The sequence below is a fragment of the Mizuhopecten yessoensis genome, unplaced genomic scaffold (genome assembly GCF_002113885.1).
Source record: "Mizuhopecten yessoensis strain PY_sf001 unplaced genomic scaffold, ASM211388v2 scaffold9847, whole genome shotgun sequence".
NCBI lineage: Eukaryota > Metazoa > Mollusca > Bivalvia > Pectinida > Pectinidae > Mizuhopecten > Mizuhopecten yessoensis.
In genome coordinates, this window is record NW_018408252.1 from 2,348,464 (window position 1) to 2,362,329 (window position 13,866).

At 37.8% G+C, this 13,866-nt stretch overlaps 1 protein-coding gene across 1 annotated transcript; it reads left to right on the forward strand.

Moving 5' to 3' along the window:
- Window positions 1-3,175: 3,175 nt before the first annotated feature.
- On the forward strand, window positions 3,176-13,234 carry LOC110458846 (ceramide-1-phosphate transfer protein-like). The gene is made up of 2 exons (XM_021510801.1): window positions 3,176-3,370; window positions 10,112-13,234. The coding sequence occupies exons 1-2, from the start codon at window positions 3,234-3,236 to the stop codon at window positions 10,623-10,625; spliced, it is 651 nt and encodes a 216-aa protein (XP_021366476.1). The 5' UTR covers window positions 3,176-3,233; the 3' UTR covers window positions 10,626-13,234.
- The last annotated feature ends 632 nt before the right edge of the window (window positions 13,235-13,866 follow it).

A 13,866-nucleotide genomic window follows, 5' to 3' on the forward strand; every position in this document is an offset into this window, starting at 1 on the left:
TTTTTGCGTATACATAAGATGATTTAATAGAAACAGACGATTTACGGGGTTGATTTTTGTTCATTTTATGGATGTAAAATAATCCGGCGTATACTATACTAGTGGAAGAAATAAAATAAATCTCAAACTTAAGTTATCGACATATTTTAAAGGCCTATACTTTTACAAATGAACAGTTTGGTAGCTGTAGAGGTTGCCGCAACCTTTTAGTACCAGGTACTGGCCGTAGGTCGGTGGTTTTTCTCCTGGAACTTTGGCTTTCCTCCGCTACAAAACCTGGCACGTCCTTAAATGACCATAGCTGTTAAAGGGACATCACGTGAAAAGCGATATTTCTTTTAATGAATGTATGTATTGTATGCACTTCCACTACTTATGTTACCTCGCTATCACCATATTCATAGTCCGTTCCAAATGTCCAGTTTGACCACTTGAATTGTTCGGGGAAGCCCTGCTAAAAATAGCGCCGATAATGTCACCTGACTAGCCAGTAAACGGTTTCCAAAGTTGCAGTTGCCTGACGCCCATCTCTGGGGGCCCACCAGAGAGGGGCGTCAGGCAACTGCAACTTCTTACCGCACTATGAAACCAAGTAATATGATTTCTAAGTCCGTATTAAAACCTATTGAACAGTAGTTATTCATCATCAGAAGTCAACTGCACACTTGCCAATATTCAGAATTTAAATATGTTTAGCTTTAAACATATTTGTTGCCAATTAAATTGAACATGGGATGGGGCTCACGTTTTTACAATTTATCACAGCCTACTCCCGTCATACATTTACAATTAAATGTCAACAATGATAATAGGCATAAACATAAAGTATATATATATAAATATATATTGAATTTAGTCATATTAGCCATCACACACACCAAACTGTATGGCAAAACCACTACGTGTACATGTAGAATATGTGTCAAATATGGGACGTGTTGAGATACTTGATAATTATATTTTTTCAATACTTTTCATAGATTAAAGCATTCTTGTCAATGGACCCTTTTTATGTTGAGCCAACTTTTCTTTAATCATTTCATTTTTGTCCGAAACAGAAGCCGTAGTTATCGGCAGCACGCGTCATTTTTACAACGTAAACAAATGTTTCTTCCCCTGTTTTCAATACGTATTCCGATTCTATCTAAAGTCGAAAATTAATTCTTTATAGAGAAAAGGTTACATATGCATACATTCTAAGTCAACAACATATGAAAACATGTACTGTTGAAAAATTACGATTAAAAAAAAAAAGTTACGCGATCCTATTTGCTAGAAGTAGGTTCTCCTTCCTGATCACTTATTCATCCTGGCCCGTCATTTTGACATTTTAATCTAGCTGCGATAATGTAGATTTCTGACGACGAGAGATTTTTTTTTATATATTGCGTCGTCGCGCCAGAGGAAGCAAGGTATTCATGTTTATCTTGTATGTAAAAACACAAAAAAATCGTTTAATTCAGCAATATAATTAAATCATACCATTTAACTGAACCCGGTAATATTATAAATTATGTAAATCTAAAAGCGCACGTATCTCATTTGACCTCGATCACGAGTACCGACAGAATACACGGCGTATTCTGTCTCTGTCGGTACTCGTTAACCCTTAGGGAGCCTCATGACAAATCAAGCTATCCCTTTCTTTCGCATAAACCACTGTAAAATTATAGAAACTCTCTCCGATACATGCCCATTGACAAATTAAACTAAGTTCATCTGTGTTCAAACTCAGACAAAGATACTAGCGAGGTTAATAGTTTTAGATATTTATTCATAACATAAACCGCGCTAGCATTTCTGTCGATTCCATTTCAGCTTAACTGGCTATCCAGAAGAATACATGCACCGTACTAACTGCTACGGCAGTTATTTTCTCCTTTGAATACTGCCCACCTGTAATAAAGATTCCGTAACGTACTCCTTGCGCTATCTTTTGACCATTTGGCAACTTTTCGCTTCCTAGCTGACACGGTACAACACTTTGGCTTACCTCACACTTACTTTACAAAGAAATGGTGTGCATTGCACATGCACTGTGCCTGACCAAAACGTTGGTCAGACAGATAGAAATACCGATGATTATCTTAGATTTAATCATTTTTATGAATCTATTTCAGCCAAATCCGATCGTTATTTTCCATAAGGAGTCTCACTTGATATGTTTATGTAGTATTTGAAAAAAAAAGACAAAAAAATAGTTACTTCAGCATGATGCCCCTTTCAAGTTGTTTTTCAAGTTGTTATTCCCTGCTTAGCGTCCAGTATTAAGAAGAATGGCAACAACCGGTTCATCCGTTGTTAATATAATGTAACCGGGCGAAAAGCTGTACTGGGTGCCTTCGGCATGGAATTTCAGGGAGGAAGCACTAAAGTCGGCATCAGATCCCACATACATTGTCTCCTGCATACACACACGCAAGCACGCATACACTACACACACGGAGGCGCGTCCTTAAATGACCTTAGCTGTTAATAGGACGTTAAAGAAAATAAAACAAACAAAACAAAATCATATATAGGAACTCCATCTTCAATATAAAGTTGTTTCGAAAGTTATGGCAGGTCACTGAGGCTAGAGACGACGTACATAATCTGCCAAGAAGATACTAACAAGGTTTCTCGATCACAGAGTGGGTGTTGACATGGGGACACTATAGGAGCGAAATTATCAAATTGGCTGGTTTTCACATCGCCAGAGATTTTATTTTTTAATAAGAAAACATCGCCTAGCTATGCTAGCTAGGCAAATTTTTATTGAATTTTAAAATTAAATTATACTTTAGGTAACAAATTGGACCCACGCTTTCCAGAATTTCTGGATCCGCCTCTGGACTATGAAGTTTTTAAAAATTAATGACCTTGGCTAACACTGAAGGCTACAAAGGTCAAAAGAGCAGGTTCGCCGCCCCTACCCCTACCACCACCACCAACAACAACATTCCACCGTCAAGCTCCTTACGCCAATGCATGGGCATGCAGCGCACATGTACTAGCCTCGTCTGTCAATACACCAAATAATCTTATATTATAGGTGTATTGGCAGACGAGGCTAGTACCTATGCAGCAAGGAAACAGAAACCCTATCCCAAACACTTATCTGTCCTGTAGTAACCTGCAAATTTAAACTCCTTGTGTATTACAGTAATTCTCCCGCCCCTGTGATTGCCCTTTCATAACCTGTCACGTGTGTCTAAATATAACACGATACGAAACACACTGTAAACAGAATCATGGCGTCGGAGTTCAAGACGGACGTGAAACACGACTTTGATTTAGAGGCCGTTCTGAACGCTTTTAAGAGCTGTCATTCACCAGATAACAACCTGGTACTTGACCAATATGTCGCTGGGTATCAAGAGCTATGCAGGTAACGTTTATATATCTTTAAAACAGGTGAAGGGAAGTTGTTCATTTACCACGCTCCGATCACGATCAGCTGATCGCGTACAGGCACTCTCTGGTACACAAATGTCATGTTCTACATTATAACACTGTGAATACAATACACATGTGTAACTGGTAGCAAGTCTAATCATACGTGAGACGATAGAGGCAGATCTCCAGGAAACACCCCAGTATGGCAATATTGTGTATTTCTACCAATTTTCTTACTTGCCGCCTACACCACAAGAGAAAATTCTAACCTCCCCCCTGCTGTACATAACGTTAAATTGTATGTATATCATTATTTTAAAGCTTACAGTGAGGGCATATTCATTGTGTAAATTTAAGATATTTAAGACTGCGAATGTATGTATGATATAGATATTCAATATCGTACAATAAACTATGTATATTCTATACCATACACATTTGGTTTTGTAACCATGATTCCTACGATTTATTCTGTATATTTTAGGCCCAGTCTATTTTAATGCTGATATTTTAAAATAAAAATGGAACGTAACGACCATCTAGTTATGTTTTATATACGAAAGGATCTGCACGAATATACATGTAGGTATAGTTATCTATAACTTTATGATTTCGCAGAAATGTCAATATGACGTCGGTTTAATTGAGCAAATCACGAGCTAAAATTATACACCTGATGGCGTGTATGTACTGTTCAGTTTACCCCAGAAGGTAGTGATTGGTTGGTTGGTAGACTCCTTTTCACGGGCGAAGCCCGTGTTCTGTCGTCTTGAGGGTGTAAGTCTCCAGCTTACCGGGCCCTCGGAGATTCAAAATGACCTTGCCCGTCCAGGTCACGCCCTTAGGTCGGTCAGCTCCTTAGATGCGGATAGGCTGTCGCAGTTACATACAGCACGTATACGGGAGCGTGAAACACGGTTACCTCTAGTTTGGATGACAAAAATTAGAATGATAAAATATTGGTTTAAATTATTCAAATCTGAAAATTGTATTATATCAACTTCCTATAGGTTTTTATTACAGTGTTGTAGTAGAAATGATTTTAACTCGGCTATAGCAGTAAGAGATGAATTAAATGATCTAGGTCTTAGTGATGTTTGGTTAGATCCATGTATCTCTCAGCAAAATTTGTTATTACCATTGATAAAACAAAGAATTTTTGATCAAGGCATACACTTCCTAAGGGCCACAGTGGAAAACTCTCCAAAATGTTTATTGTATAAACATATAATAGATTTTGGAGAAACATTACAATTTTACCTTACAAAATATATACCAAAGAAATATCGCATTTGTTTAACTCGAATAGGAACATCTACCCATTCTTTAGCTATAGAAGTTGGAAGGTATAATAATATACCTAGAGAACGTAGATATTGTAAACAGTGTAACTCCCCCTCTGAATTAGAGGACGAATTTCATTTTTTATTGGTCTGTTCTTAATTCCAAAATCTCAGATCTCGTTTTATCAAAAGCTATTATTGGAAAAAACATCTGTGTTTAAAGTCGTCCAGTTATTGAGTGTCCATAATATTAAGGAATTGTGTATAGTAGGAAAATTCATATATGAGGCAAACAAATTAAGAGTATTATAATGGAATATGATTGTTTTCATCCTCTGTACATTGTCCATCATTTGTTTAAAAAATGTTTTGTATACTGATGGGCCAATGGCCCAAAGTTTGAATAAAACTTGAAACTTGAAACACGTCCTTTAAACAGCTTCCAGAAGGTAGTGACAGAATGAATAACCTTTATAGGTGCATGGCCAGCTGTATATCAATGTGGTCAGTCAGTGGTCAATGGTCATTGTGTATATTGTTGGTCAAGATGTCTTTGCTATTCATGGCCAGTACCACGGACTTAGATAACAGGGATTCTAATCTAATTCCGTACCAGTACAAAATATATGTTATGCATAATTAGAAATAAACATCTGTTTTTAAGCTAATACACTGATTATGCACAACTAACTGAAAAGAATTAACTTTGTTAAGTGAATGTATCTACAATTCTTCATAATTAAGGAAGGCCACGATTTAAACTTTATGTAAGTACATTGCAGTGTGTTTGCTTTGCCCGTCTGTCACTGTATTTAATTGTACTTTGCGTAAGAATGTGAATTTAATCAAAATTCACATTCTTCCCTTAAACCCTGCCGAACCATATTTATATATATATATATATAACAAAACAGGAATTCTATAGCTTTGATAACTTTTTCATTTTTGAATAGTACAGGTTTTAGGCAAATATGTTGATGTCCTTTTTAAGGAACCCTATCCCACTGTACTACCGTTTTCCATATATACTGTAATACAATATCCCCCATCGTCGGAAGCCCACGTTCGATTGTACTAGCCTACGCAGAATCGAACGTGGGTTTCCGACGATAAATATCGCCTTAACTTCCGTTTGGTTAGTAGCATTTGGGCTCGTACGGTACCGGGTCAAGGAAGCTCAATCTGTTTCAGCATGGTATAACAATCTGAAGTCCAGGGTTCGAATCTCGGTCTGGCGCCGCAGAATATTTGAAACTCAAAACTCGTTTGTTGGTTATATTTTGTTTATTTCATCTCCATTATGTATGTATAAAAGTCCCGCGAAAAAGGTATACTTTTCTTTTCAAAAATGATTTATCAAAGCTATAGTTGTGCTGGAAAAATAAATTTCAAATAAATAGTATAATGTTTTGGCAGTGGAACGGCGATCCTGATGTAAAAGTCAAATTAAAAACAAGTTCCTATAGTTTGTAGCCCATTTTGAGTTCATATACCACTCTGACTTTTGAAGGTGTGTGTGCTTATTTTTGGAATCGGATGTTCCAACACGGGAAGAATTCGGGGATATTTGAGGAATGCATTTTTCATAAGAATTGAACCCGATTCGAATGTCGGAATAAATTGTGAAAAAAGCTGAAAATTACATCTGTTGTCGAAGTTCAGATTAAAGAAATAAACTTAAGGGTTGGTCACATGCCCACTGTAAGAGAGGGAAAATGTGCGGGCAGACAAGGATTCGAACCCGGGAAACTCCGAACTCTAGACGGACGCTCTACCTGACCGCCGGCGATCGATCGACCCGACCCAGTCCTTAAATGTACACAACTTGAGTGCGTATGAGGTCACCTTGGTGCCGCTGTACGCCGATTGTCTGTCCGATCAATTCACTAGAGAGTAAGGAATTGTGTCAAGTTATAAGTATGATGGACCGTATCGATTCTTTTGGACACGATCACGATGTAGAATGCAAATAAAGTGTGCGCTTGTGTATTAAAAGGGTAATGGTGTGATATATTGACTTACCTGGATCATGAAGCCAGAATACACAGCCTGAAGCTGTATTGGTTAATTAAATTATTGATTGGAAGGCGAATTGGTTGATCCGTCACACACAAAAAAGTACTTAATCAGAATGGTACAAGCATACTGTAAGTTGGATCATTATCGTGGTGATTTCTTGGGACGATTTCGCGTTGACGGTGTTCTGGACAAGTTTACACAGAAATGTTAAATTAGACTTTTTTAAGTACTGTTGAGTTTTGCCATTTATAGGTCCATGCTTCTCGCTTTCTGTCACGTGGAAGTGCTACTCTAATTCAGACAAATTTTGCGATGCCGAGTTTAACAGCTTCTTCACGATCAATCGGATGACTTCGCCCTTTTCCGTCGCATGTAAGAAATGTCACGGAAATGACCGAACGTGGTCTGATTGGTACTTTCTAAAATTACACATCTTTCAATGTTGTAGAACTAGATTTTCTACTATGCATTCACTACGTCCATCGTCAGATCACTGTCGATTGCGCGTCACTTCGGTCCTTTAGTATGCGATAATGTCTTTTTTACAGTTTAGAAAAAGTTTTCCAACATAAATTCACTAATATTTTATTCAAAGCTATATTTCCCGACGATTCCCAGGAACCGAAGCCAAATTTATATTCTGGACGTTACTCGGTAACTAAGTTAGGGAGACCATACATTGGGGATAATTTTTTCTGTGCGTTTCTCGGAAAGTATCGACGATTCCCGATTGCCCGGCAACACTGAGAACTATCTTTCCGAACGTGCATTCAGATAGATATCCAGGACCAGACTCTCTATTCGGCGTAGCTTGCGCAGGCAACAAGAGTCTGGTTGAACGAGACTAACGACTGGCCCAATCCCTACCCAGAGTTGCCGTTCCTTACACTCACTAACACGGTGTCAATCGGGAACCGTCGGCATTTTCCGTAAACGAGAAAACTCGTTTACGGAAAGTGTCAAAGGTCCCCGATTGTTATACGACGATAACCATAAGGATCCCCGTACCTACCCGGATATGTAATATGAGCCGTTTTAGGTGTTAAGATCAAGTTTTGATTAAAACACAACCTTTCAATGATGGGATGGGTTCAAATAGACCAACTGTAAAAAATTATCAGGTCCCTGTGATCAAACTGCATCGAAGGGCTAGTTCAAATATTGAATTGACTGACTATGTAAGCCAATACATTTTCCCGTGTCAAGGGGGGATGTGTGATGATAGCTGATACGGACCAACAACATCCTGTTTGAGTGTGCTCATCCATGTACAGTTTCGTGCCTAACTGGTCTATATTTACATATATATATAATATACACCCACATCCACGTTTTGTTTATTTTATAAGTTACTTATGTTTACAGAACGTTATTGATTGATTCTGTTGTGAAATAGACGCATGTAAACACTTTATATCCGGATCTGATTGGTCTGTCTTGGTGCAGGTTTTTTCAAGAGTCGTTAAAAGTTTGGCCTATTTGTCTGATACATTATTAATTAAAATTATTTCGTTTTAAGCTTGTGGCACAGGAAAAACTGGGCCTAGAATAGTTAATGATCATTGCTATTGGACCCGGAGACGACACATGTCCTCTCACATGTACTAGCCTCGTCGGTCAATATTTATATTGACACACGAGGCTAGTATACCTGAAATCCGCTGATATTTTCCTTTCCCCAATAGAAAATGTCTGAAATACCAGCCCTTATAAAACCTCATCAGAAAACCATATGTGTTAATAAATGAAATATGTGTTTCCTCGTGCCCCTCAATACCATGCAGAAAAAATACCTTACAATTCATTCTTCAGCATCAAGTCAGAGGACACATAATTTAAGGACGTGCCGTCATGTGTGTAAAATATGCTTCTTCGTGTGTACTGGATGCGGTATGTTGGTGTATTTGCCTCCTTGTGAAAGCGTGGGATTGATACAAGGATGAAGGCACCAGCAATACTCGATCACATTACACTGGCAACGGGTTTAGCAGTTGTTGCGATTACGCTAAACTTTTAGCAGGAAATAACAGATACCATTTAAAAGGCCGTGGTATATCCTGGCATGGAAACAGGTAGCCCGAGTTTCATCTGGCCCTAACACAAGACATGTATCTGTCAAAATGTCTAAGTCTTGTGTTCGGGCCAGAGGAAACTCGGGCTAGGGAACAGGACCCATTGCCTTCCCCACTCGTTTAACAGTAAGACCAAAGGTGCGGTCTTGTCAAGCAAGGCGTTACCCAACAAAGAGGTAGTAGGAAGTAGAGAGAAAATATAAAGATCCCAAGCGTTGCAATTAGTTAAGCAGATTTATCATTGTCGTTTTTGTGTCCCCAAGTAGCTAGGGCATAACTACAAATCCAAAACTCTGTAGCGGGTTTCCACATTAGTTGCCTCTTACAACTTGCAGTCGACAACAGCGAGTATATTCTTTCCTCAATCCTTGATTACAGGGTGTCGAAAACACTTAAACAAATATTGCAATTTATTATAACTGTACTGTTATCTGAGTATCTAGTATTCTTCCTAATGTCTCCCTTGACAATGCCTCACTTTTGGCCATTTGTTGAGCGTTCGCCCCTGTGAGGTAGGCTTTGGGTTCTGTCCCCTGGCCGAGACATACCAAAGTCTTTAACAATGGTAGTTTCTACTCTTGCTTAACGCTTAGCAAATTAGGAGTGGGACGACTGGTTCGCCTGTTGTCAGTATAATGTGACCGGGTGGGGCGTCCTGCTGGGTGTCTTCGGCAGCATGTCTCAGTGAGGTAGCACTATAAAGTCGGCATCAGTTCCGCGCTATCACAAGGAGACAAACACGAACATATCGCAGCCTCCCAAAATACACACACATACACTACACGCATGCATCTTGCACACAGGGGAGGCCGTCCTTAAATGACCTTAGCTGTTAATAGGACGTTAAACAAAGTCAAACAAACGAACAAACAAAAAAGTATACACTAATGTGTTCCATTAGCCAGAGTTTCCTCTGGCCCTGATACCAGACTTTGACATTTTAACAGGTAGCTGTCACGCCTGACATCTATCAAAGTCTGGTGTCAAGGCCAGAGGAAACTCGGGCTAGTGTCCGATTAACGAAGTTCTACTGAATACACACTAACATGTCCAAAATAACAATAGAAGGTAACGGTGTTTATTCAGTCATAAAAAAATATGAACACAAATTCTCGAGTACCCATGGAGTCACAAAAGTGTTCGGACTGGTGAGGTATTCGGCATCTAATGATTTATACAATGAGAATCAACTCAGCTATCTGCCCATGTCAAACACATTTAACATTTCAGATTGCTAGCGAGTATTAAAACAGAAACCGTGAAAAATGCAAATACGACTGCAAACAATGCCTTTGCTTCAAGTTTTGAAATAAATCTTTCTTGTGTATTATGTAACTGTTTATGTTTTGTTTGTTTCAGGTTTTTCAAACTGACAGGAAAACTGTTTGGTTTCGTAGCAAGCGAGTTGGAGTCAAAAATCCATATTCTGGAAACTCACCGGAAGTCGGAAAACGGAAATGCTTATGAAACGATCCAGTCCATGATTGACTTTGAAGTCACCAATGGAATAACAAAGGTATCCAGAAATCCACCGTCTGGGTCTCGGACGCTTTTGCGTCTCCACAGAGCGCTTGGATTCATAAGTGAATTCATGGACAGAATTGCAAAGAGTGACGATGACGCAAAAACATCAGATATAGCATCGGAAGTGTACAAAAAAACACTAGGGTTGTACCATCCTTGGATTATTCAAAAGATGGCTGGTCTTGCGATGTATATGCTGCCGAGCAGACGACAGCTTATTGACACAATGTGCAAACAAAACTACGAAAAAGCTATAAGTACATTACCGCTGGTGGTCGACGCCTTAAAACCCGTGTATAACATTACTCAAGAATTGTACGAAACTAACGATTTATTAAACCTGCCATGATATTTTAAATATTGTACGAAACTAACTATTTGTTAGCTGATGGATTTACTTAACCTCAAATTATGTTCAAAATGCCTTCAAAATCGTCTAAAATCATGAGTTATATTTTGAATGGTCCTTCCTCGACTCTTGTTTATCAACAAACATGAGGATATCAATATTCTAAAAATATTGGAGTAGCCTTCTATGCAATTTCTATCTTCTGTCGGAAAAAGAAGGAATTTCGCAAAAAACGTATTTGTTGGCTCCAAATCGCAGTTTTCATTCCAACATTTTTGAAACCATTTACCTGGAAATACTGTATGTGCTTGTTGTTATTTTTTTTTTTGTTCAGACAACATTGAGAAAAGAATCACTTTGATTTGTATGTTCTGAAAAGCCTTAATGTCTTTAGGATCCCTGACCTACTACACTGAAGCTCGCATATACAGTAACCTCCCTTTAACTTCCGTTTGGATATAAAAATACAGTTGACCAGGCCACTTCCGTTGACCAGGTAGCTGAATCGGTTAGAGCGATTCGATAACAACCCGAAATTCAGGGTTCGAATCCTGGTCAAGCCCCGCTGAATTTTTACACTAAGAACACTATTGTTGTGTTTTATTTTGTTCAAGTTATTTCATATAAATTATTTCTCATTAAAGTCTCCCAATGCATTGCTTTTCTTCCGGCACCAATTTGTCAAATCTACAGCCCATGCCGGAATAAAAAGTTTCCAGTATCTATAGAGATACCGTTTTTGGAAGTTGTGCTGGGATCCTTAAGAATTACTAGTATTTGGACTATTTAATCATTTTCCTGTTTATATGTCTGTCCAGTGCGCTTAAGAAAATGTACAGAAGAAGACCGATATTATATAACAGGGAAAGATTGTGTATGATATTCAGACAATTTCGGTGCTTTATAAGAAATAGTTTTCAATTTTATTTGGGAACGTTTAAGGTTAAGTGGACTACTGCATCAGTTAATCTCGAAGAAGAGTTCCACTTCAGACTTGTTTTTTCTCAACGTGGACTATGTTTCTGATCGTCCTCGATACTCCATGGGGCTACGCTCTCTTACATTATCTACACCCCTGGTATACGTCATAACCAAATTGAAGACACGAAGATAACTGTTTGAGTGGTCTCGTGTATGACCAATCGCTAGGCTGATACCTGTCCTTGAAAATTACAGAGGAGCGACATCCGACTTCTAAGCCATACGATTTTACCGTTACGCGACCCTGAGATTCTTTTGATGTACATCAAAGGATCAAACTAGTATCCTTGTCTTATCCACAGGGGACGCACACTGAGACTTGAATTTTACTATCACATTTTCTAGAGGTGCAGAGAGCTTAAGTGAGCGTAATCCCTGGAGTATTGAGGATGGCTTTTGATATGTAGAAGATGACGCAACATTAATGAGGTTTTTCTGGCATTAGGTTACTAACATTGATGTAACCTTGTCAAGGCAATATTTCATTTGGAATATGTGCATTAAGAACTGTTCGATAACAAGTTCATTCCCTGTAGCTTTTGTTTAAATTTGCTTCATGATGCACAAGTTTCGAACAACTGCAATGCAGTAAAATACTTCGTTAGATGTGATTTATATGGAACGCTTCTGTTGAAAATGACTCATTCAATTTACGTATTTCAAGATATTGGTAAACTTAACTTGATGGTATCCTTCACCTAAAATATACTCCATTTCGCTTCCTAGGTTTTGAGATTACAATTTGTTACTTAAGTTGATTTCGTTGTATTGATATTAGATATACATGTATACACGTATATTATATATATGTATATGAATTGTAAATCCAGTTGTCTCGTCCAACCAGACGCCTGATCACTTTGTAGTTCGGCGTAGCGGTAGTTTCGTTTAACTTGAATTACAAGCAATCGGGAACCGTCGGCACTTTCCGTAAACGAAAAAATACCCGTTTACGGAAAGTGCCGACGGTTCCCGATTGGAATTACATGCGCAGACAACAAGAGTTTGGTTGAACAAGGCTATATTCCGCAGCTAGTGTTCTGTGATAAACATTTCTAGGAATATTCATCATATATGTGTATTCCCATAATCATATTTGTTATGAAGTTATTTACTTATATGTAACGGGAACATTTTACATTTTTTTCAGAAACATTCTAGTCCCAGTATAAGTTGGGCAAAATTCAGCGTAGCTCATTCACAACCCAAGAGATTTTAATACATGTATTTCTTCCCAACTTAATAAAGAAATATCCGAAATCGATTTATTTTCTAAATCAATGATATTTTGAGAGGTGTTTATTTGACAACTATTTTATTCAGGCACGTTTAGTGTTTGAAACCCAAACTCGAAAATAGATGCATTCAAAAAAAGTTCCCTACTTTTAGATGTTTGTTTATCACAAATTCCTTCTGGCGAGAACTTGTGTGGTGTTAAAAGATTGAGATAGGATTATTTATGTTGTGCATATTAATTTAAAATTTATAAAAATAAGTATTCTGGAAAAATGCATTGATTTCCGTTTCGGTTGATTTATTTTTGACTAACATTATATAACATTATATACAAAGCATAATCCATGTTGATGATATTTTAATTGATAATTATCTTCCGCCCTGATCTCAAAGCTAGAAAATGACACGATCTGCCTCTGTGACCCTGCCGGCCCCTGAACACTTAGTCCTTGGGTCATATCTTTGATATGGTTAAATTAACCACCCTGTAACCAAATATGTGTTTGCCGTGCATACAAGAAGATCTCAATCATGCTAGCAGGTTAAGTCCTTGTTAGTTTTAATGAGGACTATTGTCATATTGAAATATTCAAGTTTGTGGTACAGGCCCTATGAGCCTCGTGTTCTATATATCTTTAATGACTTCTTTTTTATGTTAAATATGTAATTACATTCAATGAAAGATGTGTTGTTTATTATACTTTATTAGAGGACCGTAGTGGTTATTCCAATTCAACTCTGTTAACTTCAGGTGATTATACCCTGTCGGAGGATATTAATTAACTTATTTTAACTGATGTCCAATACTATATAAATGGTACTGAACGATGTAAGAGATTATAACATCTTATATAGATGTGTTGTATTTGTGAGGGTGTGTATGTGACATGTAGGCATGTTGGTATGCAAGTATGTATAAGCTTGAGTAGATGTTTACATATTTAATTATTATACATTACCCGAAGTAATCATTCTACTCTCTGATTATTGTTTAAAGGGGCATCACGGTGAAGTAACTTTATTT

Excerpts from the sequence above, each read along its gene's own strand:
- LOC110458846 (XM_021510801.1), top strand. The coding sequence starts at position 3,234 with ATGGCGTCGGAGTTCAAGACGGACGTGAAACACGACTTTGATTTAGAG. Across the intron at positions 3,371-10,111 it reads GGGTATCAAGAGCTATGCAG|GTTTTTCAAACTGACAGGAA; the intron begins GTAACGTTTATA and ends TGTTTGTTTCAG.